This window comes from Anser brachyrhynchus (assembly GCF_964034855.1).
Source record: "Anser brachyrhynchus genome assembly, chromosome: 13".
In the NCBI taxonomy this organism is placed as follows: domain Eukaryota; kingdom Metazoa; phylum Chordata; class Aves; order Anseriformes; family Anatidae; genus Anser; species Anser brachyrhynchus.
This window is the reverse complement of record NC_137708.1, coordinates 18,462,142-18,490,126: the sequence shown is the minus strand read 5'-3', so window position 1 is coordinate 18,490,126 and position 27,985 is coordinate 18,462,142. Positions and strand designations below refer to the sequence as shown.

At 46.3% G+C, this 27,985-nt stretch overlaps 2 protein-coding genes across 5 annotated transcripts in view; one reads left to right on the top strand and one right to left on the bottom strand.

The window, feature by feature from the left end:
- CHRDL1 (chordin like 1) overlaps window positions 1-5,672 on the bottom strand; it is a 61,499-nt gene extending 55,827 nt beyond the window's left edge. Inside the window, exons 1-3 of one of the 3 annotated variants that reach the window (XM_080554453.1) lie at window positions 5,119-5,672; window positions 2,529-2,675; window positions 906-1,018 (exon numbers count right to left, since the gene is read on the bottom strand). In XM_080554453.1, the coding sequence (XP_080410579.1) occupies window positions 906-1,018; window positions 2,529-2,625 (210 nt within the window). In that variant the 5' untranslated portion in view covers window positions 2,626-2,675; window positions 5,119-5,672. Of the gene's footprint in view, window positions 1-905; window positions 1,019-2,528; window positions 2,676-5,114 lie in introns of all 3 variants that reach the window. The other 2 variants (XM_080554451.1, XM_080554452.1) reach the window with 2 other exon arrangements.
- Window positions 1-27,985, top strand: part of PAK3 (p21 (RAC1) activated kinase 3) — a 180,343-nt gene that overhangs the window by 30,779 nt on the left and 121,579 nt on the right. The window contains exon 1 of one of the 2 annotated variants that reach the window (XM_080554449.1): window positions 23,607-24,041. The exons of the other annotated variant lie outside the window; for it this stretch is intronic. The gene's annotated coding sequence lies outside the window, so the exon portion shown is untranslated. Of the gene's footprint in view, window positions 1-23,606; window positions 24,042-27,985 lie in introns of those variants that run through there. 2 annotated transcript variants of the gene reach the window in all.

Sequence of the window (27,985 nt, the reverse complement as noted above, 5' to 3'; positions counted from 1 at the left end):
TGCTCTTACAGATGCACAGATGGGGATGCAGCCAAGCTTGCAGGACTACTGTTTGTGCATCTCTGCACAGAGCTGTAGTAGCAGATCCCCCAGAGCAAACGCTGCACAGGGGCTCAGTATTTTACACTTTCAGGGGGAGGAAATAGCCAAGAAAAATGTATTCTACATTAAATACACCAGACAAAACTCAGCATCTGGAGTGTCTCATGTGTTAGTCATTATAAAGTACTCCAAGGGACATATTCTGCTCTCATTCTCCTGTCCTCCCAGCACTACACAACATACTTAGAGAGTCTATGACTGCTGTGTCTTGGTATCAAGCATCAACTGATGGTAGCCCAGGGCCTGTCCTTTCCTAGCCTGGCCAATTCTCTCTGCCCTCTGTGCCCACTCCTTATTTTTCATCATCTCATTGTTCCTTCCTAGAGTCTTACAAATGTTATTATCCATTTATTGTTATTATCCACTGTTTTTTAAACACTTTAAGGCAGCAGGTGCTTTGACTATGGAAATGCCTTTCTGAAGATGTGGGCAGTGTATGTACATCAGAACACAATGAAATTTGGGTTCAACATAATCCTCCATATTGACAGAAGTGCGAGGATTGTATTTAAGTAGTGGGGTCTAATTATTCAAGGTGTAATGCTCAGCACTGACCAAGCTTCTGGCTAGTTAAGGAGCTTTTTTGGCTACCCTGTGCAAGCATTTTTGCCACTGTTGGCCTTCTTTGTTAATGTTTTCCGTTCACAAGGACATTTTCCCTTCATTGCCTCTATTTCCTGCAGCATGATCAGGACCCACCAGTGAAAACTAGTTTGGGCTTTGTCAAATTGTAGATACAATGCAGAGGGTTCTGGCCAGTTGAGCAAATAGAAGTCATAGGAAAAATAACTCGATGGTCCTACCTCTGAGCAGAGACAATTAACGCAGTAAACAAGTCCATATGGTTCTAGGTAAGGATGCCATCTTTCTCCTACACGGTACTTCTTGTCTTGAAACACACAGTATGTATCCGAATCTGTAAAACAGTGAAGAATTGAAAGAGTTATGAATGAATGATCCCATCCCATACTTTGAAAATAGCTGACAAAATGCCTTTCATATAGGGTGTGTTTATTCTTTGAGCTTCAAAAGCATAGGCTCAGATCCCATTTAGGTAACAAAATGAAAGTGCTTGATTGCTCAGACAGGTTTATATACTAAACCTTTTCATTACAAAACCAAAGCAACTGGCTGCACTCAGGAAAATCTCAACTTGTACAGCAGAGATTTTGAACAAGGGCACTACAGAAGGAAGGTCCATGCATTGCATTTACACTGCACGTTGAGTATCTCCATGTTGTAAGAACCTGATAAAAAAGAAGCTTGTCCTAGTATTTTCAGAGCAATTTGTGCTGACTTACACTTGCATCAACTTCAAATTAAGATCTTTCCGTTCATTAAATACTTGTAATCTTGCAGGTTTTTGCTACAGTTTTGCAGATGTCCATCTACCTACAGACATCACTGCCCCATCTCTCCCTGTCACATTCCAGTTTCATAGAGAAAACTCAAATCTCCTCAGTAAAAGGATGTGGTTCTCTGTGTTGCCATGAGACGAATCCTCGTCATTACCTTTATGGTGTCTGAATTCCATTTGATTCATTACTCTCTGTATAGCTGGTGCTTCAGGGTATCAAACAAAATACCTGTCTTCCAAGAGATAATCTCGGCAAGGGCATTCTTAACATTTACGGGGCTACGAGAAAGTAGCAAGAGGTAGGGATTGAAATCTCTCCTCTCCTTTCTTCTTTTCCTCTCCTCTTTCCCTCTATCTGTAGAAGCACAAGCTGCTAACATTGAGGCTGAAAATGTTAACTATTTCTTAAGGGCAAGCAATGTGGTTTGTAAGAAAAAGGCCAAAACGCAGCCTGCGCAGGTGGGGAGAGCATTCCAGATAGCGAGCGGCATGGCTGTAGCAGGCAGTAACTCCTACAGGCTTTGTAGAAGCGTTCCCTTTTGTTTTGTTTGTATTCTTTTCAATGCTTCTCATCAAGTTTTTGACAGTGCTTAGACTCTTAATTTTCTCAGAGGATGTATCTAATCCAGTTCATATGAGGTTGTTTTTGGAACAGAACGGAACAGTCTTGGACGAGCTTTACACTAGCTGAAAACCTCAGCACAATGGTCTTACACATGGGACAAAATCCAGATAATCTGTCAGATGTTTACAGAGGTCACTAAAATAGAATTAAGCACTCTCTTGATTCAGGGTATTTGAAATAAAACAGATTCTCCAACTGATGTGTTATGTTCTTTATGAAGCAGTGAAACCTGTACAGCTTTAGGAAAATGTGCCCCAAACATGGGTGTGACCTGATTCCACTAAACGTGGGATTAGAAGGAGGAAGAATGGGAGAAGGTTTTGAATGCAGTCCTGCGGTTTAGGACATTCTTGTTTGAAAATCTTTTCTGATCCACATTTGTCAAATAGCAGGAAAATGTCAGGTTTGGGTGAATGTGAAGGCTTTGTTTAGAAGTCTACTTACGTTTTACTTGTTCTAGTTTACCTCCATCTACGAAAAGGAGACAGACCACACCAAAAAAGATAAAATGAAAATCCTCCAATCTCCACTTTTTTCTCATCTTTATCAACAAAAGGGAGAGAAAGAGCCTCCAAGGTAGAGAATGTTGAGCTGTCGGGAAGAAAACATGAAATGAATTAAACTAGAATCCCGCAAGATAACTTAAATTCTCTGACATGCCTTTGGCCAGTACCCAGAAATCCTAAATTGCCGGAAGCAAAAAAATCTGTTGATATCATAGATCTTCATTTCATGGAAACACCTTTGGCCTCAAATCATCCCATTTTTGGAAAAGGGACCACATTCTCATTTATGAAAGCTGAAATGTGGACACCTAATAAAGTCCTGTTTGATTCCGAAGTGGAGAAATCTGGCATGTAAGCAATCTAAATTCTTAGAGTTCTCTTTCACAAGAAAAATAGGTTGGGAGATTTTCTTGTAGAACAGCTCTCTTGGGTGTAACTTAAGAAATACAGGTGTCATTCATAACATGTTTATCTCATTGTAAAATTACCCTTGTGTATACCCAGTATATTGGCCCTGCACTGTGGAAATCCCTGCTTTGGGTGAAATGCTGGCCAGGCTCCGGGCGAGGGGAGTTCTCCTCACTGAATCTAATAGGCTCCCACCACTATTCAGCTCACCCCTCCTCCCATCTCCCAACTACTATTGTTCTGGGATTGGGTATAATTAATTTTTCTAGCATTAACCCGTTTGTTGCCTTGAAATCGGAAAGTACAATAGGGGAAAAAACGTGCCACCTTCCTCCTTGTAGATCTTCAGTGTCAAAGTCTTGCACATGGAGCAAAGCCTAATGTATTCTCTGAGAGGTGCTGAGATGGGATCATATTTGCTGCAAGCACCATTCTCTTTATCTTTTTCTGGCTTTTAAGAGATGAATTATTTTATAAGGAATAAAACAGGGAGAAATATAAGTAAGGTAAAACTTATTCATGATAGCTAATGTAAGATTCTAAATTAGGAAATCTGAAGATGCTTTACTGCTTATCAGAGGTTCACTGCAAAAGCATTACCTTTGCAGCGTACATTTGTCCACAATTTACAATGTAGAAAAGATTTGGTTTTGATTTTAAGAGTCTTGAAGTGGAGTCACACTTTTATAAAAGTTCAAAAAAAAGATTCACTACTGGAAAAATAAACAATCAGCTTCGTAAACTAATTTGACCTCTTCAGATTTCATGTAAATACTAGAACTGTACATGAATGTGTTTCAGCTGACAGATAGGCAAAGCAGAAAGAATAATTCAGATATGTGTATTCGAGATTAAGTGGTGGAGAGCTTAGAGAAATTAACTGTTGTATGAAGAATGGAGAAGGCACTGTAAGTTAACAGCCACTTAAAAAAATCTTCCTATTAAAACTATTGTGCTCTAGGATACCCTAACAAAGAGTAGGGGATCCTTTATCAGAGTGTTTTTATTACCTTTACTGTCTGGGGGTTCTCAACATATTCCCCAAACACAACGAAATGGACATCTGCCCTGACTAACACGTCTATCTTCAGCGAGCTCTACGTTCAGTGGGCTCATTCAAAATAATGCGGACTGCATCTGAAAACATTCAAAAACATAATGCTGTTTTCAAAGCACAGTCCCTATGGCACTAACAAAATATAACTTTCCATTTATTTTGGAAGCTGAAAATAATATTCCAATTTCAGAAGAAAGGTTTAAGTCACTTTTTCCTTTCAACATGCTCAAATCACACAGGAGATTTTCAAGCCAAACAAACTTCTAAAAACTTGTTTAAAATGAAAACCTTGCAGTTTAGTCTCAGGACATCGTTGAGAACAACAGTAGCACATCACTGGGACTTGCAGAAATACAAATGTTTAAATACTTTGGCCTTCTTGGGGGTTGCTTAAGCAAACAATATTTATAAACGGAGCACAATAATCCTTTGTGCAGCGCTTTACCTGTCGGCTAGCTCGAATAGATTGAGCTTAGAAACCCATCCATTTTACACGTCACGTCTTCCAAAGGAGGAATGTTTGGAAATTGGGGTTGCGTACACTCAGGAGCGCTTCCCAGCAGTGAAATGGAGGAGTTAACAGCAGCAACGGGACGGGGACTTTTGATGTCTTCCTTAATTCTCTTTAATTTCGGTATTGTTGTTACTCCAAATATAAGCGCATACTTTTCCCTATTAGCACACTCCCTTTACATCCCCAAAGGGCAGCGTCCTAAAAACTACCCCCGGCTCTGCACAGCCCCACTTGGGATTAACCTGTTAACCATCGGCATGCTTTCCACGCAGCGCAGGCACCGCGAGCGACCCTCTTGGACGAATTTCCTCACTGACCCGAGGCTCCTGGCTCTTCTTTCTCACGCCTCGCCCTGCGAGGAGCCGGCTGGGGGCACCTCGCTGCCCGAGTCCCGGGGCTGGGGGAACCCGGCCGCGTTTGGGGGCGCACCCGCGGCGGGTATGGGGCCGCCAGCGGGGCAGCCCCGGCTCCCCGGGCCCCCGGCTCCGAGGCTCCGGGGCTCGGCGAGGGAAGAGAAGCAAAGCAAAGCAAAGCAAAAAACTCACCCACCTGGGGCCGGGCTGGGGCCGGGGGGCTCCGCTCCCCGCTCACGTTGCCGGCATCTCCGCCTGCCCTTTCGGGGCTGCCGGGGAAAGGGATGGGACGGGGACGGGGGGGTCCCGCAGCCGGTCCCCGACCCCCAGGAGACTGGGACGAGGAGACGGGGGAGCACCACGCCGAGCCCCGAGCCACCTGCCGCCTCCTGCCGCTCCCGGCGGCCCGAGGATGCTCGGCCGTGCCCCGGCAGCCCGCTGAAGCCGCAGAGCCCGCGAGCCCCGGCGGCACTGGGAGCAGCGGGAGGAGCGGCGCTGGGAGGCAGCGGCCCGGCGATCCGCCTCCCGCCCCGGCCCCCTCCTCTGCCGCCGCCCGGCCTCGGGGCCGCGGCCCGGGGTGGAGTTTGCTCCTCCCTGGGGGGAGCCGGGGGGCGCCCAGGGGGCCGGGGGTTCGCGGCCGCCACCTGCGAGCCCCCCAGGCTGGTTGGGTGCAGCACAGAGACGAGCCCCCCCTTCTCGGGTATTCCCTCGGGAGGTTTCGGGGTCACCCGGAGGGTCTGGCGGGGCTGAATTAACCCCCTGACTCGTTACATTGTGTGCTCGGTCAAACGTTCCCGTTCCGTCTCGTTTTAGCCCTTGTAACTAACAGGAAGAGAGCGGTGAACCCTTGACAAATGGACTGAGCAAAAGGGTGAGGGATGAAAAGACACCATGCGGAGAAACAAATGACAACCTGTTTCCCCTACTTTGGGAGCGGAGTGTTTGGGGAGCACTGCTGGGAGGTCATACACCTCCCAGGCATGGTAGGTACGGTCAGAAGGTTGAAAACTGAGCAGAACTTGTCATTTCTTCCATTTTAATGAAATAGCGAAAGTACAGCACGTGGCGAAACCTTGTACTGGCACGAGGAGAGGAGATGGCTTTCTAAGGGCTTTCTGGTGTGACTTCACGAGTAATCACAGCTGTGTGTTAGCAGAAAGCAATATTATAACTCCTAATGTTAAAAAGGGAAATAAAAAGAAGCTGCATTCTGGAGTTAAGCACTTTGATAACACTGCTCCCTGCTTACTTCTGTGTCACCATGCCACTCTTTGCCTTGAGATGCACAGGCAGGGATCTGCGCTCCTAAGAAATAAATGAACACCTAAAGCTCTTACTGCTGAACATGGTGGCTGCTGCCACAGGCTGATAGTTTTGGAGGAGCCACTGGCGACATAGGAATGGGCAAATGGAAAAAAAAAAAGTGGTTATTGTGAATCAGAAATATTCTTGTAGTTTGCACTTGAAGGCAGAGTCTGGGCTGTGCAAGCTCTGGCCCTGCCAAGGTATATGCACACTCATGGAGAGAAGTGTACGCACCCACCCTTCGGAGTGGTGGGGCTGCAGCAACGCTGTTACTTAGCTTCTGCACTGGGTTGGGCTGTGTGGGCTCAGCTGGGGAGATACATTGCCTGCAGATAACGTATGCACTGGGATCTGCGACTGCGCCAGTCCTGTCACACTCCGCAAAGAGCCAGAGCCAGCCCGAGTCCTCCTGCTGGCACTGACTCCGGGTGCAGGGACTTGCCTAGGAGCTGCCCTTGCCTGCCAGGGACCCTCTGGGTGTGGGGTAATAGCAAATCTTCGCCAGGGTAAATCCTGCCCCAGCACCGCCCCAGGACCACTTTAAGACTGATCATGTCTCAGAAACTGGGTTCACACCCCACCAAGAAGCGGCAAAGTGAAGGGTGTAACACCGAAGGACAGCGAAGTCAAATGAGATAAAGCTCTCGTGAACAGAAAGGAGTTTGTTTCTGGGATGGTCCGGCAAGATGTGGTAGGCTCGGAACACCCCTTGACAGCTCTGGATCGAAACTAGATTGCATCGTCAGAGCTGTTTCTTGGATCTAGCGCAGCATTTACAGGTGAAGCCCTGCTCTTTTGTCCCACTCCTCACAGGAGGCTGAAGTTTTGCTGGTGGCTCCACACCTGGTAGATCTCCATCCAAATCAAAAAAGAATCCATTCCCTCCAGCATTAGTTAGAGAGAGCTAAATTGATAGACGTCAGATTTCAGAGGAGTTAACAAGACACTAAAATGCCCTCAGTAACATCATTAAAATCACATTGCTTTATAGAAAAGGGGCATTGCGTGGGCTCTCGAAATTCAGGTAAGATGTTTTGATTTTCTGAAATCCCGTGTTACTACTGCGGGTGAGGGCTGGGGTCTCTGTGCTGGGTTGTTCTGTTGCTGATGTTGCTGTTTAGAAGCTGTGTTCTCTTTATGGCTGGCAGTGGGCAAAGTGAGTGTTCATATGGTGCACGTTTCAAAAGGCATTAAGCTTCCTGGGGAATATCTGTTGTCCTCAACAACTACTTAAGACCAAATACACAGTTTGCAATTCTGTCTAGTAAGGAAAAGAGATTGCAGATCTTTGTGGGTAGGAATCCACGGGTCCTTGTACAGAGGCTCCAGAGTTTTATGGCATCTATGTGACTTTGGTAGGCACAGCCTGGTGCTTGTCAGAGCTCAGTTTTGCTGCCTGGGCATCCTCCAGAACCACTTACCTGCCACAGCTGTCAACCCCTCTCAGACTTCCCTAGACCATATTCATCCCCTGCATGGCCTCCTCTGTGGTGGTACAAAGTCCAGTGTGCATGGATAAGGACAACAGTAGTCGTTGTAGTACTCTTTATGCATAGTCAGCGTAATAGTAATGAGAAATTAAATATTTTCTATAGTCTGTGACCCGAACTCTTTTTCAGAGAGGTTCTTTGAAGAGAAATTGCTTATTTGGCCTGGAGAGTGCCTTGCGAAGGTCACTGCAGATGCCAGCACTTTACAGTGCATTCTGCGAGGCTGGTTCAGAGGTGATGGTACCTGGCAGCTTCTGGAGATACTAATTCAGGTGTAAGACCTTTGCTGAACATCAAACTACACAAAAGGGAGACCTTTTCCCACTCTTTAGCAGACCTAGATTGGAGAGAATTGGCTGAAAGAGCCTTTCCCTGGGACTGGGGACTCTGCGGATGGGCAAGACGGTGGAAACCTGGCCCTGGCCGTGTGGCCCAGGCTCACCGCTAGTTCTGGTCCTGCTCCTCAGGGAGCTGGGCAGCATGCCTGGGGCGTCCCTGCAGGCGGTTGAGTGATGACCTGCTTCAGGCAGGTACAGAGCCTGCCTCCGTTTCTTGCCATACATCTCCACGGTTGTCGGTGCAGAGGGCAATGTGACACACGCTGGGTGTTGTGCGGGAATGAAATGATCGCAGGTGGCCTCTTGGTGAGTAACCCTTGCTGAGCTTGCTGAGCTTGCTGATGCCATTGGATGTGGGTAAAGCTGCACCCATGCCTGAGCCCTTCCTCGTTTCTCAGCTCCGTCAAAGTATCACTGAGGAGTAAGTACGATTAAATTCGGTACCCTTTGTGTCTTGCCGCAGCCCACTATGCTTTGCCGGGTGTTGCAGCCAATGCAGCCCTGACTTAGGGAGCCTGTCTTATTCCCTGCAGAGCACAACGCTGCCACGACTGAGGAAACACCTTGCCCTGTGCTCTTGCTCAGCAGTGGGCTGTGACTGAAGTTTCTGAAGGTGAGGGCTGCTGCACACGTAGGACACAGAGAGCTCCAGAGGAGCATCAAATACATAGTTGTTACCCTTCACGCTGTCGGGCAGAGCTCACTGTTTAAATGTGCTTAGTGTCCTGGTGACTGGAGAGGAAAGAATTGCTCCCAGCAGTGGGCATTAGGGATTCAAGGATGCCCTAAGTTTTTAAGAGCACAGAAATTTAGCCATGTAATTCTCATTAGAGGTAATAGAACTTGAACAGCTAATGAAGTGTGACCCTGACAGTAGAAGTCCATCTCCTCGTGCTGTGCCTTGCAGTGACTTAACAGTACACGGGTATCCTACTATTAGTTCTCAGTTCTTGTGAGGGAAAAAAGCAAGATAAAAGATTCATGCCAATGTTAACATATTTATGCACCATGCAAAATGGTGCTCTCTTAACTGGATTAGATATGGAGTTTTGAGAGACAGTAGACGTGATACAACTTCCATTTACCTCCCTGTCTTTTTTTTTCTTTCCTTTCAAGAAAAAAATAATTATCTATGGTCAATTTTTCAATTCTGAATATGTGTGAAAAGAAGTTCTTAAACTAATGAATATCTTAGTTTTTACATTCCTATAAATTCTTTTGAGCCCTTTGGAAAATGTATCTTAAAATGCTAAATATTATTCCCAGGATTTTATAATAATCTCTAAATTACTTTTTGTGGTTTGGATCAGCCCTGCAACTATCATACTGGGAATACAGTCTGGATGTTCATCAAGCAGTCTCCACATACGCTGTTAAACAAAAAGGACTTCAGATGTGCATGATTTTGTGATTATGGCATAGGATGGTCATGAGCATTCTCCACCCTCCTGTTCATTCTGTTGCACTGACTTCATCTGTGGTGGGGTTTCAGTCCTCTAACACTAGAAATTAATTTACTTATTTAGCAGAGACAGATGGAGTTAGTAAATCTGAGATCCTTGAATGCAGTTTGCTAAAAAACAACAGCAACATTACGTAAGACATCAAATTGCAGTCCAGTTCCTCCTTACCTTGATGCTGACGTGTTCCTCTGAGACTGAAGAGTAGGTGGAAGTCTTTCAATGTTCTGTCAAAAAATGCAAATAAAATACACATTTCTAAATCTCACTTCCAGATACAGAGGTGAACAGAGAGTCACAACAGTTGCCAGTAACCAATATGAAAATGCAGGAGAAGAGAACCACCAGTTTTTCATCCTGTCCTAGAGCAGATGATGCTTTGCTAGGTGGGGTGTTGAGAACAGCACTGTACAGGTAAAGAACCAACAGACGTGCGCTCAGAGGTGAGGAGGCTCACCTGAATTTTGCGTTGATCTCAAAGTGTTCACCTGCAGCTGTTTCTAATCTAATCTAATCCAATCCAATCCAATCCAATCCAATCCAATCTAGATATTTTTATATTTCTATTTCTATAACCACAGCAGTGTGCAGAGCTGTGACAATAATCCTGTAATTCTCTTATACCTTTACCTTTCAAAGAAAATCAGCAAGACAATTGGTAGCAATCCATGTTTTTTTGTATGTTCGTGAGCTGCATATAAAATATCCTTCACCACAGTGCGTCAAAGCATCAGTACTCAGTGGTTTACTGAGAGTGAAATAGTAATGAAAAATTTCAGTGTCATCACCAAGATATGTAGAAGCAATTATTACTCAAACTTTCAAATGAGCCCAAGGAATCGACATGAACTACAATGAAATTGTGAAAGTGCTGATCTTCGTGACATTCCCAGAATGTCTTCGTGTCTGTCCTGTCTTGAGATTTCCCAATTCAAGATGGGAAATTCTTGACCAGATACATCTTACTGTCAGGGGTGCTTTGTAACCTCTTGACAGAAACCACTGATTTCTTATTCATCTCTTTTGTGTGCTTATCCATCTAATTTACTTGCTTGTTTATTTGTTTTTTTTATTTAAGAAAATTATTAGTCGTGTCAGACTCGGCTTTTTCTCACTTTCTAGTATTAAGAACAGTAATGGATTTCTTTTGCATTATTTAATCTTGTAATGGGTGTTGAAGGCATAGCACTGATAAAGCAGTTGAAAACAGAGCTCTAAATCCCTAGCTGATCCCGCATATTTCAGCAAACTAAAAGGGGTGTTCTTTTGTGCTTGATTTGGACATCAAGTCCAACTCTTCATTCCAAACGCCCATCTATAACTCTTGTATGGACAGCATTTTGGGGATGAAGCCTGCACAGCATACCGTTTCTGCTTCTCCCGAAGTGTAATGCTGTATGGCATTCAATAGTGTCTCGGTGACTGTTTCAGTACGTGAAAAGAAGCATAAAACAATCCTTGGAAGTGATCGTTCCAGAGTTCTGGGAGGAGCTTCACCTTGATTGTTTTTTCAGTACCTCAGTCTTGAAAAGAGCCAGAAGAGGTATAGCTCACATAAAACAACAGATGCCATTGGAATTATTGACTAGAATCCCACTTGGTACAAATGTGCAGGCGTTTAAAAGAATCCCAGTGATTTGTGCTTGCTGAGGATCTATGAGGTCTGTAGGAGAGAAGCAGTTACGAATCTTACAGATTGATCATACCACGATAAAACTTCACTTGCTGATGTGTTGCTCTACAGCTGAGATCCACCAGAAAAGCCCTCTTCGGTCCAGTTTTCCAAGGCGTGACAGAGGGAGTCGAGGCAGACTGAATGAGGCTCCCTTTGCAATTCAAATACACTTTTGTACAACCATGATTAGTGCCGCTAATCTTGCCTTGGTGAGCCAAAGACAATAACAAGGAGGTTACCGAACACCTCGGGTATTATGTAATTCTTTTCCTCTGAAACTTGCTGGTATGGGATTGCTTTTGAAACCCATTAGTAAAACTGATTTTGCCAAATGAGCCTTCTCTGGGGAGAACAAAGTCAAATGTGTGCCAGCATGGAGCCAGAGCCTGCCAGGGGCTCAGCGCTCGCAAATCCCATTGCTACCAGTGAGACTTGAGGATGCGAAGTCCTTCCTGTAACTGAGCCCAGCTGTAAAATGAACTAATAGCTGTGAACCTGTCTCCCACGCCGATAACAGCAGATTGTGTGTTTGCTTGTAACAGCCCCTAATGCATCGGACTTGCACTAAACTGCAACACCAGTCTGCTTGCTTCTGACTGCCTGCTTCGGAAGAGCCATGCTGTCCTCTTGTAGCAGCTGTCTGACCACAAGGGGTACTCACCAGCAGGGATTTAGGCCAGTGGGAGCTGTGGGAGCCCTTGTCTCTCTTGTCCAGGGCATAAAGCTGGTCTTGAACCTGTCTTCACTGGAGGATGGTGATTCTTTCACATGAACAGACTTGCAGAAAGAGGGAAAAAATAGCTGAGCTTTCACAAAAAGCCACAATGAGTGTTCAGCAAAGGATGGGTAGAGTGGAAATTTCCAAGAGGATACAGCTGAAATTGGAAATGTCTCTTTGAGAACAATTATCTACAGAAGGAGTTTAAAATAAGGAAAGGGGGGATTTCCTTTAATCATTAAAAAAATCAGTATAAAACACATGGAGAAAATAAACAAACAGTGAAGACACTGTTGCTAGTGGGCTGGCTTTTAAAGTATTAATAGAACCTCACAGAACAAGAGTTTCTTTTATTCTTTTTATCCCAGCTCCCTGCTTGCAAGGTTCTTGTGTGAACATGCAGCAGTTTCCAAGGCTGTGAAATTATCAGACCTGGACTGATGCCAGTACAAACCAATTTATTGGGGTCCAGCAATTAACTAAAACCTAGAAAGCTTGATTAATTGTGGCACTGCTCAGCAGGGAACATTCAAGAAAAAAAAAATCAGGACTAAACTCCATGCAGTGTCTCTGTTCCATATCCCAATTTACACTATACGTAAAGAAAGTTTCCTCTCTCTAACTACCCTCAGTACATTTTTTTTACGCCGCGTACAAAGAATAATTACAATGCCATTTGAGAAAATGTTATTTCCTGGCTCTCTAGATAATCATTTCATAATAGCTCTTATCCAGTTATAATTTTTTGATGTTAAATTCCTATCTTATTCTAAGCCACACAATAGGATGTATTATTTTAAAACATTGTTTTGTTAAGCTTCTCTCCGGAGGGACGTGCGGAGAATCCAGCACTGCTCTGCTTCTTTATTTTTCCTCTAGCATTGATGTGTGCAAGAAAAGTGAGGGCTTGGTAGAATTATTTAGGATACAAAAACCAACCAAACAAAGAAGTTGAGCAGCTAAGAACCAATTTACTAGGGCACAATATGCTGGCTGAAATGAAATCCGGCACTCTGAGGGGACAGACAAGAGCTTTTACAACTGAGGTATTTAAAAGCTGAATTAGAAATGTCTTACATGCTGTAAGAAGCAGTTACAAGGTGTAATTAAGGTGTTAGCTGATTTCATTATGATAGTGTTAACAAATAGTGTCCACATAAGGTGTTTTACTGTAGGGCTTATCATAAAACCCTATGCATAAAGCAGAATTTTAAAATCCCATTTCTAGTTGCCTCAGTCGTACGTTAATCACTTTTAGTATAGATTTTATGGCAAGAAAGTAAATATCCCAGCTCGATGCAATGCTCTGCTGCAGTGTATTATAACGGATAATACAAAACATCGGATCTAGCAATTCATCTTAATGCTTCCTACATCAAAATAATTCAGGGACTAGTAATGGAAAAAAGCTGTCAGAGGATAAAAAAGCAGTGGTAAAAAAATAGTTACTCCTACCCAATGAAAAAGAAAAGAAAGATGCATGCAAACATTTTTAGCTTTTCAACATCATTTTATATCCTAATCTGCATCCAACTGCAACAGTGTCACATTCTCAGATTCAAAGAGTGCAATCCACAGACAGGGCTAAATCACATTAGGCACTGGTGATAATAGAGCCCGTGCATGCATGACAGCCAGGCAAGGCATCTAGCTGGGGCTGTAGGGTGACAGGGGCCATTCAGTGAGGTAGGAAGGGCTGTCTCCTCCAATTTCACTGTATTTATTGGGGATTTAATGTATTTTTTAAAAGATATTTGCAGTGGAAATCGGTTTGTCGGAGGTCATCTAATTGAATCTACAGCCCTGGCAACCCTTCACAAAGGCTGCCAGAAATGACCGAGTTGCTAATGTTCAACTGTGAATACCCAGCAGGGGTCCTCCGCAGGGCTGAATACAGTCAATTATGTTATTTTTCTAAATATTAGTGACTCAGCTGTCTCTGCTTGTGAAGAGTTGCCAGGGTCACAGATACAATCAGACAGATCCTCCCCCCCCTTTGCTTCCAGGAGATGGGGAGAAGCTTTTAAGAATCGCGTTGAATCATCCCAAAGCAGAGGGAAGGGTTCTTGCAGGGCAGCGCTCCTGCTCTGCGCTGGTTGCCTGCAAGCCTGTGGGTTTGTGGGGTCACTCCCCTCCTTCCAGCGGGCCAGACAGGGCAACGTGTCATTGTTTGGGGGGAGTGCTGTCGTGCACAAGCAGGCTCACTGAGGTCTGGGAGGTAAAATGTGAATTTCACTGCTTAGCTCAACGGGCATTAGGGCTGAGATCCGACAAAAGATACAGGCGCCATCAGCTTGTGTCTTCCCTTTAAAGCTGTTTGTTTTTTCTCTCTCCTCCTTCTCCCCTCCCATCATGCTCCAGATACCTCTCTGTAAGGAACATTTTTTATGTACATAACAGTTCAGTTTCACATTCTCCTCTGCAGATTTGTCAGCGAGGAATACAGCGTGGTGGTAAGGAGAGCTCAGAAGTAGGTCCTGAGCAGCATCCACTGCCCAGAGCCTCTGCAGCTGAGCCTTGCAGCAGCCCTGCTTCTTTGCCCCTTCCACAGAACTCTGCAAGTATTTCAGTTTTTGATTGCACCTTCCTTAGTTTTTGCCACAAAGGCTCTTTTCCAGAGCCCAGCCTCCTCCAGCAACAGCATCCCTATTCTTGTGGTCCACAGCCCAGCTCTTCTTATCTGATCAACAGCATTTGGCAGGAGGAAAAAATCCTTCCAGAGCATTTGAGTGCCAGTGCATCGTTTTGGCCCAAGTTTGGGGTAGTGCTTTGAAGTTGGCAAAGTTTCCTAATTTACTGCTGTTAAATTTTATCCAACTTTAGGAAAATTATGTGATTGTGGCCAATTCCCAGCTCTTCTAAATCTACTGCAAATACTTTGCCAGCATGTGTCCAAGTATAATCCAATTCTGATGTCTTTAATGCTGATACACACAATTTCCCTATAAGTACCTTCAGGCATGGCATCTGAACTGCAGTGGACAGTTCAGCATCCAGCTGTCTGGGGCCCAGCTCGCAGGAGGTGAAACCTTTACTCCTTTGGCTCCCTGTCCCTCTGGGCACTGGGAAGCCCAGTCTGGGTCTCTAGTGAGCACTGCTGGTGCATCTCTGACCCGCTGAACGTAGGCAGTATTTTGTATGGGATGTCAGCATTCCCTTGGAATGAGCACAGGATTGAGAGTCAGGCAATGTCTTTTACTATTTGCCTTCAGTACATTTTGCGTTGGGGTACTGGTGTGCCAGGTGTGCTAGAAAGACAGGAGCCAAATCAAACTGCAGAAGTGAAGTTGAAAATGCTTCAGTAGTGCAGAGAACTTGACTTTGAAGAGTTGATGCTGTTGAAAGGGTGCCTTTGTATCTTGCTCATGCTGTAAAAACAGGGAGGAAACCAAGCCACCCTCTGCTAAAGCTGGAGTTTCCCCTGGCTAGAGCTCCCCTAGGGACAAAGAAAATAACCCAGCAAGGCAGAGGAGGCTCGGTGTGTTTAGACAGCCTTTCCTCTTCTGATCTGCGGGTGCCTCTCAGGAGGAGGAATTCCCTGGGAAGGTTTTGATGTCTGGCTAATTCCCAAGGCCAATGTCTCCCTTCTGTAGGAGGAAATGGTTTGGGGCAGCAGCTGTGGTACTCTAAACCAAAGAGCAGGTGGTTTCCTCAATGTTTTCCTTTTTTGATTTTGTCTTCCCCCCACATTTCTGTCAAGATGGGCAGATACACAGTGTAAAACTGTCCTCAGGCTGAATATGAGGGCTCCATTGTGCGAAACTGGAAGCCTGATGTTACTGATGGTGCCAAGTTATGTGTGACCTGTTCTGGTTACAGGAACGGTTAGGTCAGCAGCAGCTTGTCTTGCACTCCAGCTCATCCAAATATGTATCAGTGGAAACTGATACAAATGGTGATTTCCATTGCTACGAGCAGAACATACAGCAGCGAGAGGAGTGTTTCCAGCTTCTGGTTCAGCACATGCACCTTGCTTTTTGTTGACCCTGGCACCAGTTCTCCAGGTTCTCTTGTTTCTCTGTTATTATTCTACGACATTCAGTAACTTAAACCGTTAGCCGAATTGTGCCGATAGCAAACATGGTTTGTCAGTGTGCTCGTCTTGGTTTGTAGAGGGAGAATTACCTGCTGATCGTGTCACCACGGAGCTCTGCCCTCTTCTGTGCATTCAGAAACACAAATATCTTTCCTTTTTGTCACAAGAGGTTTTGCACTCCAACTTTGTGGCTAGGGTAAACAAGTAGGAAATTTTTCACCCCACTTTACTCAAACTCATTAATGCCAGCAATCGATTGCTTTTTGGTTCTTCAGTGCCACTGCTTTGACAAGCCAACAGAACTGGCTAAAGGAATAATTACAAGTATCTGGTTGCGTGATTTAAGGGTAAGAAAATTATTGTCTGGCAGTAGAGTGAACGCAAAATGATTGTTTGCTGGTGCAGCACCCTTAAAAATGCTTCCCATTTGGATCCAGCTGCATTATGAAGAGGTTGAAGGCACTGCCAAAACGTGCGTGCCCCATCTGGTAACAGGGGCATCAGCCCCTAGCTCGTCCAGTGGATTTGTGGCTGGCACTGATAACTGCTCTTACACCACACTGTCTTATCTCCAGGAACTGGAAAACTCGTGGACATTTCACGTTATCTTTTTTTAGAAATGGAGAAACTGAGACACAGTAAGAGGAAATGCTTTGGGGGCAGTTACCATCGGGCTGAGAGGAGAGTTACAGTAGCTCCTGTCTCCTGAGTTCGGCGTGGTGTACTACCAACAGAGTGATATTTCTGCTCAGTAAATATGCTCTTTCTTGTACTTAGGCATTCCTTCAGGTATTTCAGGTCCCAGGAGGATACAGATCTCCCTCAGGTACAAAATGGTGAGATCACCCACGTGAGGTCACAGTGTTATTATTCTTCTACCACGAGCCCTTAAAAGAGAAGGGAGCAGGAGCAGATATTAAAAAACACACAACAACAAAAAAACAACACTACCCCCTCCCCAAACTGGGGAAAAGTTTTAAAAGAGCCAATCCTCTGTTTGCTTTTCCTTCTACAGGCCACCTTCCAAATGTACACAAGGGTAACTCTGTTACAAGGCATGGATTAGCAGGAAGGTTCTCTAAAGGAGACCTGTTGGAGTTATCTTTAATATTAAAAGCAGAGTGTTTGTTTTCTTTAATATGGAGGGCAGCACCAATAAAAACACCAGGCAAAGAGGCCAGTATTACTAGCTCACATGTCTGCTTTTATCTCGGAGTGGAGTTATAGTAGAATGATTTTTGCTTGGAAACTTTAAAGCGGGACTGCATCCTTTCATGCTGAAATCATATCTCCTGCAAGGATTATTGGAGGATATAATGTTTCCTTCAGCTTCTTATTTTCTCCAGTCCTGAACTTGGACTCCTGACCTTAACTTTTCTCTGGTTATGACCGTGCGTTGGCCTTCAATTGAATAGCTGAGCTTTTTACAATCAGATCAGATCCTGCTCTTGTAATTTCAGACTCATTTTGTGACATCGATATTGTAGATCTTAATTAAAAAGTCAAACATTTTATATCTCAGGTAATGGCCATACAGGAACTACCCGGTTTTGCTCCCATGTGTGTAACCATCCAAAACATTCGGTGTGTGTGACTGAAGTGAGGGGAGCCATGCGTGGTCTGTCTGCAGGCCCCTTTTCCTCTTTGTGTTCTTTCTCCAGCATGGCTCTGCACCTGTGGTGTGCTGCGTGCGGTCACAAAGAGCAGCCGGTGAGTGGCAGGTAATTCACACTTGGTGTTGGCTGAGTCTGGAGCCACTCATTAGTTGAAACAGCTAATCAGGCAGAAATCTGTGGGGCTCTGCAGTTAATTACAGGGCAGGGTTAGATGGTAGGTAGTAAAAATATCTGGAACTTGGCTTTACCAATGTCTCTTGCTAGCACCAGCGGGGGTTAATTGTGCTGGACTGTCTGTGTAGATAAGGTTAGATGTACTATTCAGTGAAATACTGAATCTGGACATCCTTCTGTTCATGGGACTGGTGGCTTTTATTCATTTATTTATTTAAAGTTGCTCATAATTATCTGGATATAATGTGCCTTGTGCTTTCTCTCACTGAAGAGACCCCAAGGAGGCTGTGTTTTGGTTGTGCAGCTACAAAGCCAGCTTGATTGTACAGCTACAGATCTTCTAGCCAGTTGTCACTGTCACAACTACTTCAGGGACATTTCTCAGTTGCATGAGTGTGAAAGTAAGGAAAATCAGGCATCTCTGCTCTACCCTCCTATAAAACCTTCACTTTCTGTAAGTAAGCCACAGCCTGTTAGTTAGGGTTAGTTAGCGTTGCCTTCTGGTGAGGGTGGGTATTTTCAGAAACACAAATTCAGAGAAGGTTACTTAGTGGAGTCTATCAGGTTGATTAAATTATTTTCCAGAACACAAGTTATCCCTGAAGAAACAGGATCAATAGCAAAGATTTGTCTCTGAAAAGAGCGGACATAATCTTCACTCTGAGTGAGTTTGATGACAGAAGTGTCCCTGGTATAAATGGAGACAGAATCAGTATCTACCAAGGAGCATCAGCGTGCCGGGTTACCGCTGTGTGAATTACCTGTACAGATGAGGACAGTTTGTTGAATTGTCACAGATACAAATGATGAAAAAAAAATGGGAAAAAAATAGCAACAAAGGGATGTGTTTTACAAATCCGTTTATGCCTTTTGATTAAAACCAGACTGTAAACCAATTATCTTACACGAGCTATCCTCGTAGGCTTAAAACTTCATAGGAGGAATTACCTTGACTGATACACTTGTTGTATTTATTTGTGTAGCCTGCTGGTGGTTGTAAAAGTATAACAGGCAGAGCTGTAATTCACTGTCCTGAAAAAGTAACTTATTAAACAAACAACATGGAAAAAGAAACTCTTCAGGCAATAAAGGGAGGCATTAACCATTACTAATTAGAACTGAACTTGCAGATATGCTGTTCTCATTAGTCTAAAAGTAGGAAACACTGTCCCCTAGTGGTAGGAAGGAAGTACTGCTGGAAATGGTTGCACAATTATTTATTCGCATTGTGTGCATTGTGATGGATGTCTTTTTTGCTAGCAATTAATAGCAGCACAGAGTGTGCAAGGCCCGGAGGTATGCCCTGTTGTTGAACACCAACCAAAGGAGTTTGAAAAGCAAAGCCAGCAGCAGTCAGAGGTGGTTTATTTTCAGAACATGCCAAAAGGTACCGAACTTGATGCTGACATCTTTTGTACCCCGCTGCATTCCGTGCTTACATGTCGGTGCTGTTACACTCACAGTCTGTCCCCCGGTACTGGCAGAAAATAATTAACCTTCAGTTCCCATTGGAGCTGAAAACTGGCTGGGGTGCGTTCCTGCAGGTACACACTAGCAGAGAGCAGACAAAATGCTCCATTCTTCCTAACGTCTTGGGAGCCAAGCTTCCTCGCTGCCTTTGGCCGGCGGCCCTTTTGGGTCTCAGGCACCGCTTTGGAGAAGCTTGCTTCTTTTTCTCTGCGCGGCCCTGGGCTGTGGATAGTCTGAGGATTCAGGCTTCAGGGCTGCATAGTTTGCCTGCAAGAAACTCTTTCTCACTTAAAAAATGAGGAGTTGTTTTCTGCTCCTTATCCTAATGGATCTAACTGCCCTGTGTTAGAGGATGCTCAGACTATTTTCACATGGATTTGTGTGGCTTCTTGTAGATCTTCCTGAAATCATTATTCTGCCAATACAGTATTTTCTGCCGATGGTTGTATTTTCTGTCTCAGCCCTGGTGTGTGACAATTGATTGCCTTCAAATAGGAAGGGAAGGGAGTTTGGTGGGAATGCTGCTCGGGTTTGGCTACGCAATGATACCCTTTCTGTACCTGCTCCTGGAAGGTCCTGAAGTCTGACACTTCTGAATTATCCCGGCACATCCTGTAGAGATAGTGTAAGCCTGGAAGACTTGCTACTGATTGTCTGGATTGTATCTGCTTAGACAGCAGGCCCCTGGGGGATTTATGTCTTAACTCCTGGATATACAGTATTCAGTGTAATGGGACATATTTGGTGTAGATGTGTTGCCTCCTAAGAATTTTTCTGCTGTAAAGAAGGGCCAGCACACGTTATATTAGCAGAAGAGGCTCAGAAGGTGTAACTGTAATAATCATGATTAATTTTCCTCTGCCACTCTCAGAGGAGAGAAGAGAACGGAGCAGAACCTTTCAGCAGCATGCTGTCTGCCATCTCACCGTTACTTTCGGCCTCACTTCTGTGCTCACAGCTTTCTGCAGTCACGGTGGGTTTGTTTGTGGTCAGTGTAAATCTTGCACTAAGAGCTCTGGGAGGCCTTCAGCTGAAAACCCATCCCAAATCCTCCATGGAGGCTTCTCAGGAGAAGAGTTCAACCTGTCTGAACATTTACACGGACACTTTGTCTGGACCTTTCTCTTTCTTCGTAGTCTCCTCCCTGCGTTGGTGCATCCTTACAAAGCTTTAGAGCAGGACTTTCTTTGGAAATGTCTGTGGAGATCTCCTATGGAAACTCATGCGTTGCTAGCCATCAATTTACTCCGCTAACTTAACAAGCAGATGTTTGGCTACAGCACTGGCCAAAGTAAAAGAAGTGGCAGTGAATAAAAGCACCATTTTTCATTAAGAATATCAGTAGCGTGATATAAAAATTGCCAAGTTTTGAGGAGAAACAGTCTTCTTCATTTTTCTTTTGTAATTGCCTCAAATATAGCAGAGTGGCTTTTTACTTCGAGTTTGTGGTTTTTAAGAGCATTCATTTCCTTTGGGAATTTGTCTCTGTTTTATTAACAGCAGATTGTTTTTTCATATTGCAACATTTATGGGGGGGAAATCTGTAATTTTTATCCATACTGACATTATTTTACTAATAAAATACTGATAATAAAAGTGAGACATCACTTACCAACTTCTGGAAGAAAAAAAAAATAGGAAATAGAAGAGTACTTAAAATGGTAACCGAGACACTACCTCCAGAAGTGATCTACCATTGCAACTCCATCTGTTGTTGCATCGCACGTGGTGCCTGGAGCCACAAGGTAGCCCTGGACTCGGTCTGCAGTGCTCCGCACGTGCAGTAACACCTAGTCTGGGCTGTGTTATGGACCTGAGGACTGGCTGCTGTATAGTTTCACTTGTCCCTGCGGATGAGAGTAACTCCACACAGGGAGTGGGACAGCTGGTGCCTTTTTAATGAACACTGGTGTTGGACGTGTGTATTTGGGTAGCTCCCTGAGGCCTGGGGGTATCTCTGTGCTTTCATCGAGGAAGCGTTTCAGGATGTAGCCTGTCAAATCTCCTTCACTGCCCGTCCCTCAGGCTCTTGCCCTCTGGTTGCATTCAGAGCAGGACTGGACCACAAATGGCTGAGATGGGGAGCGTGAACGTACTGAGGAGGCGAGGGGAAAGGAGTGAGGGGTGTAGAAGCAGAACCTGCGGGCACATTTCCTGGGAAACACTTGCAAGGGTTTTCCACTGGCCTCGTACAGCTCGATGGCTTTCCATACCTGTCACCTGGCTGCACCAAAACAGGAACACCTGAAACAAACGGAAGCTGGTGTGAATTTGTGGTGTCTTAATGAGCGCTGCTCCATAGCTAGCTGCCACGCGGCTCTTCAGGCACAGAGCTGAGAAAAGGCATCGCTCGTTGGGTTGAAGCAAAACCCTATTTCTTTGCCCTTCTCTGCCTGTAAAGCTGTCAGTGGATTGCTCAGCGCAGTCTGTAAAAGAACAACATTCTCTAATTGCAAGCAGACTCATCCTGGTAGTGCTATCTGGTAGTGAGAGCATGGCATATGTGCAGACAGCACACCTACATCTTTCCGGCCATTTTAATACTTCTGTCAGTCGACAAGCAAATCGCTTCGCCCCTCGGTTTCCCCGCGGAGAAGAAGCGTGGAGGTGTGGGACGGCGCGGCTCAAGCACCATCTGCGAGGTGCTTTGGGATCCCAGGGACAGAAGAAGGGTGGCGGTGCGTGTGTGTGCTGCCACATCATGGAAGTCAGAAATGTATTTTGGGGAGTGAGGAGGGATTTGTAATAGTCTGTGTTAGATTGTTAATGGCAATTTGCTTTAATTACGCCGTGTATTTGTTTGCACCAGCTTCATGCACGGTCTTGTTCCTTTTCCATTCATTTCAGGAATCCTGTAGGGGATGGTTGATTTCCTACATTCGTACACATTTGAGAAGAATTTTAAACACTTGAAAGTATCAATAGCACTTTAGTGGTTTCATGAAACTGTCGATTTTTTTCATTGGTTTTATGAAACTGCTAGATTACAACAGATGGATTCATTTATCTAGCTATGTCTTTATATATATTTAGATGGCTCCCATCTCTGTGGGACTTGTGTGCCTCCCAAGTATTTTAAAATAGAAAAAAGCTGTTTAGTTCTCTGTCTTGCTTTCGATCTAGCCTGTAAGAGGAATAGCTTGATTAGTTTATAGGGCTTGGATTTGTTGGACTGTGTACTGGCATTCTCTGCATGTTTCTGTGTGAAGAAATGAAGCTGAGGAGGGAAGTTTTGCCTTTACTTCTGAATGCCATGGGATCTGGGTTATTTCTATCTCCGTGAGGCAAAACTAGTTCAGGAATACTGCCTGGGAAAGATTAAACTCCGTCTTGTCTTACCCCCTTTGTCAGGGGCTGCCATGTTCCAGCGGGAGCCAGCTATGGAAGAAGATTATGAAAGGCTTTGAATATCCGAACAGAAAACCAAGCCCGTACTTAGTATGAAAGCAGGGTGAGCAAAGCACCAGGCTGATCTCCATTGCTAAGCAGACATCTGCTGTGTTTTACAGCAGCTGTGCTTTATTTCAAAGCATAGGGAGTTGCAGTAATTAAGCTGCAAGACACAAATGGATGCATCAGCGTGTCCAGGCTGCGCTCCTTAGGATGAGGTGCAATCTTTTGGCCAGTCCCACCTGCAAGAGGGCATTTCTGCTGACGGCTGTTTGGGCATCCAGATGCGGTGGGGAGGCTGCAGACCCCCTGGGGCTGGGGGACAGATGCAGCCTGCTGTTGGTGGGATGTGAAGGAAACGTGTCGCACAAAGCTGGGCACAGTGGTGAAGCTATAAAGTCCAGAAGAGCAGGTCCTCAACGTGCCAGCTGGCAAAGTAGGTGTCAGCATCACTGAGTGCTTCACTTTCCCAATGTGGAAGAAGGGGGAAGGCCAGAATTTTACAGGGGATGAGTTCCAGCACCGTGCTGTCAGCAGGTGGCTGCTGCAGAGACACCAGAGACCTCAGAGAAGGGAGCCCCGATCATCTCGTGTGTAAGTCTGCATCGTCTGTTGGGAGTTACTCCTGCTGTGCAGTCCAGAAGCACCTGTGCCAACTACCCACGCACCCATACGGCCCTAAACAAGGACCAGGGGGTTCAGTTGCTGCATGCACAGGGCTGCCCAGGCTAGCCTTCATTTTCTGATCTGGGTGGCGTCAAACACAGCGGCATGGGTCTCACTAAGCCTGCCGGGGCTGTGGAGACACTTTTAGGCTGAGGCCACCAGATCCTCACTACTCGTGGCATCCCTGCAAGCTGGAATCTGCTCAGCTTGTCTTGATGAAACGTCCTGCAAGTCTGCTTCGACCCGAGGAGAGGCTCCGAACTGGGAAGTTACCACTGCCCTCAGTCAGCTGGGTGCGTTTTTGGTGCCTCTCTGCTCCCAGCTCCACGGGGAGCTGCGGGGTTAGGGCCTTGGGGAGGTGGGGGCAGCCCGTGGCGGAGCCCCAATTCCCCGGTTCCACATCCACAGGATGCAGGGGCGGGGGCAGCCCGGGGCGGCCGCATCCAGGCATCCCCAAGCCGCCGCCGGGCCGCGTCCAGCCCCGGAGCATCGCGGAAGGAGGAGGGGGGCGAGGACGGGTTTCACTTCCGCCTGCTTGCAGGAACCACAAGCCCCCAGAATATATTAGAATAATACGAATAGAAAGGTCTCCCCCTCCCCAGCCCCTTTCTGTCCCCCCCTGAGCCGAGGGAGGAGGGGGAGAGAAACTAAAAGGGGCCGTGGGTGAGCAGCGCGATGCGGAGCCGCTGAGGCGCTGCGAGCCGGCCGCCAGCATCCCGCCGGCAGCCGCAGCCGGGAGGACGAGCGCGGCCTCCCCAGCGTGGAAGAGGCCGGCGAGAAGGTCTGTCCTTTGCTTTGTTACCCCCTGCGCCCCGCAGCCACAAAGGCCAGGCAGGGCACCGGCACGGGGCTGCAGGCTGGGAGGGATGGGGCAGAGCCCCCAAGCTGCTCCCCAGGCCTCCCAGCGAACTGCCAGACCCTGCCTTCAAACCGCCCGAGCCTCCCTTGCCGTGGTGCTCGGCGTGATGCTCCAGGGAGCGTCGTCGGCCTGGAAAATGTCCCCGCGGGTGTGCCCGGCAGGTGCGGGGAGCGGGGCGCAGCAGGGAGCAGGGCCGAGGGGGCTGCAGGCTCCTGGGGGCGAGCCGGCTGCCTGCACGCTGGGCCGAGCTCCTCGCCCCCTGCCAGAGGTGCCTGCAGCGACTTCCCCGGCCGAGGCTTGCAGACGAGTTGCCTTCCACAGATCAAACGTTTTCCAGCTTTTGGCTTGCCTTCAATCTGAAGGCTCGCCCGGATGGTCTTGCCTTTCTTAGCGTCAGCCACCTCCAGATTCACGGGAGGAGAATAAGTGGGATGGGGCTTCCTTCAAAGCCAGTCACAACCTGAAGCTCCCCGTATTGCCCTGACATAGTCCATCTGCACGTCCAGCCTTCTGGGTTGGGTCTGATAACCATGCCCTAGCCTGAGGGAACACCCCAAGCTGGCTGAGCAGTTAAGAGATCAGTAAGGGTGAGCAGAATATCCAAAATTGAGATAGGCACTGCACATTTCTGCTAGAAAGTTAAATCAGGCCCCCTAGGATAGGTGCAGAGCTCCTCTTTGCCCTTGTTGCTGCCACTTCGGTGCAGCATTTGGGCTTTCTCTCCTGCCAGCTGCTGGGCACGCTGTCCAGCAGAGAGAGGAGCACTGAGACCATGGAAAAACTTTGTTACAGCAAAGTCACTAACTTTCAGAGCTCACAGGAGGGATGGCTTACTGGCTGCTGGAGCACGTGCCCTCCTTTCCCCCATTTTTTAAGAAGTACCTGCACTAACTATTGTACTCTCACTTGTAAATAGTTTTCTTCACAAAGACGAAACTTGTGGTCTGAATGTCTTTAAGGGATTCTCATTTGAGTGAGAATTGTCAGGATTATTCAAAAGCTCAGTTTAGGATAACTATTTCTTTAACCAAAGGAGTAAATGCATTGACAGCTGTGATCTCCAGTATATGTTTTAAAGCACAGAGAGGCCGACGAGCTGAACAGGTGTGGCCATTCCTATAAGTTTTAGCTTCTTAACTGGGAATCCTAAGTGTGCTGGTTCTGTTTATATTTGTCTTCATTTGCCTTCTAAAATTCGTTTGATGTCTAAGAGCACTGAGCACCTTGAATTCCAGAGTACTTTGATGCCTCCAACCTATATCCTGGTAGCTGAGCCTTCTACTTTGGAAGTCTTGCCAGAAGCCTGCTCAATTCAATATTCCTTAGATTTAATGTGTAAGGGAAGGGATTTGCTAAGTGCACTACAAGTTTGTGGAAAAGACCCTGGGCTGTCACGGCCATGGGGCTGCACGACCTCTTCCCGTGCCCTTCTCTTCGGCCCTGTCCGGCCAGCCCCAGGTGTCAGAGCTGGGGCAGTTTCGGGGCCACTCGCCTTCCTTTTGTAAGGGCCTTTTTAGAACCAGCCACAAGAGGGAAGAGAAAGTGCAAGCTGTCGATTCTGCGTAAACGTACAGAAATGAAAATACGGCACAGCATGCTCTGTTCTGACAACGGGACAGAAGAAATAAGAAGCAGGGAGGTAAAGCAGGCTGAGAGCTTTAAAAAAAAAAAAAAACAAGAAAGAAAAACAAAACAATTAGTCCATCTGTTGTCTTGCTCATTTCCTTCCATAAAGCCTGAAGGTGTGTTGCGAACAGTTTCAAAGCTCATGTTCTGGAGCACGTGAATCAGGCTGCTGACTTGTTACGGGGGCGAGCACAGTGACTTACCTGCTTGTGGTCCCACGGGGAGAGCCTCGGCTAGCGCCTGGCTGCTGTGTGCTCTGACGGTGTGCTTGGTCGCAGATTTTGTGAGCCCATAGGGTACAGTTATCCTTTTGCTGGTGAATCTGCAGAGAAAGAGGAATCAGTTTCTTTCACTCGGCTTCCCTTTGCATAACTTCTGAGGTCCCTTCAGCTCGTGATGCCCCTAGAATTTGTGGTGGAGGCAAGGCACGACTATTGCTTCTCGGTCGGTGGAGAGGAACGCCAGCTTGAAGCCAGGTAGGTGGTGATGTGGGACTGCTGCTCTCACCTGGCTGACAGCAGTGGCGGCACGGTTAGCTCTAGCTCACTGCCTGCAGCTCCACTGTAAACTGGGTCTCGCGGAGGTACTCCAGCGGTCCGGAGTACGTCGGGAAGCGTGACCGAATCTGCCTCCCGCTGGGGACGCTGGTATCACAGGGGTTTCATCTGGCTCTCTAGCAGTTAGGATCACAACCCTGTCCCAGCTCCCCCAAGCCCCCAGCAGCAGCGGTGCTATTTGTATGGCAGTGTATAGATTTTTCTTTTAAACTGGGCTTAATCTACAGAAGCCAAGGGAATCGGAATATTTATCTGCATTAGCAGAACGGCATTAAATCCCAAATCCTCCACTGACATGAATATTTATTTGTATCTTAGCTGGCTTCAAACCGCATCGCTGGCTGATTGCCATTCCTGAGGGTTATTTTCACGGAGGTTTTGGGGTGGACGCTCACACACTGATACACCTCCAGATTTCACGTTCCCTGATATTTCTCAACAGATTGTCAGCAGTTGGCAAAACAACCCCATGAAAACAGACACTCAGCAAAGAAAGTAGGGGCCTGAAAATACCTTTAGGCATCAATAGGTATCACTTTAAATCATCAGATCGTAGCTATTCTAGTATATGTAAATACTGCAGTCTCTCACAGTGCTCTCTAAGATCAGGAAAGTGCCCTAAAAATTGCCCTCAGCCCTTCAGGCAGAATGAACTGCATTTTGAGAACCTATAGGATTTTTGCTTCCAGTTGTTCTCCCCAGTAATCTTTCTTCCAGTGCATCCTGCTCCAGAAGATGTCACTGTGATGGGGATTCAAGGACCCAGCTGTCCCCAGCCACGCAGCCCGGACACGGAGCAGAGCAGGGCATGTGTGCGGCACCTCCCTGAGCGTGCTGGGGCCACGGGGCCCGAGGCATTCGCAGAGTGCCCCGGGGAAGGTTTCTGATCATAAAGCTCTTGGGTGCAAGTGCTGACCTTTGTGGGTATTTTGTGGGGAGCGCTATCGTTTATCCTGGCTGAGCACCAGCATTCTGCTTCCATTCTTTGTCAGCACACAGGGTCCGCTTGAGTCTTATAAATGTGTATTAATGTTTACTAAGGTCCTTTGGTGTGGCCCCAAATATACCCAGGAAAAATTGTAGGGTACTTTAGGATGGAAGGGACCTCTGGAGGTCAGCCAGTCCAGCCTCCTGCTCCAAGCAGGGCCAATTTGTAGCAGGTTACTCAGGACTTTGTTCATCTGATTTAAGAATATTTCCAAGAATGGAGATCCCATAGCCTCTTTGATCCCATTTTTGACCATCCTCATGAAAAATCCAATATTTAATCAGAATTTCCCATGTTTCAGCATGTCTGTTGGCTATTACCTTTGCCTGTGCACCTTTCCCAAGAGTCCCACTTTTCTAATACCTTCCTGTTAGATACAGGTATATATAGATTGATAGAGTGAGGCTAGAAGAGATGTGAAAGGGATCTTTTTATAGCAGCTGCTGGTTGCAGGCAGCCTTACAGATTTATGTATTCTAACGTTTTTTTTTTTCCTCTGCTTGTTGAGACTGGGTTTTGGAGGCAGCATTTGCAGTACAAGAGTGTATGTGGTGCAGTAAGGTCCCAGTGTGGTTTGCTCTGATGGGAAGTTGGGATGGGCACAGCTCTAGCCTTGTGACGAACCTGTCTGGTGGTGTCACAGAGCTTCCTAAGCTCTGCCTTCAGATCCGTCAGTATGGGACAGACTATGGACT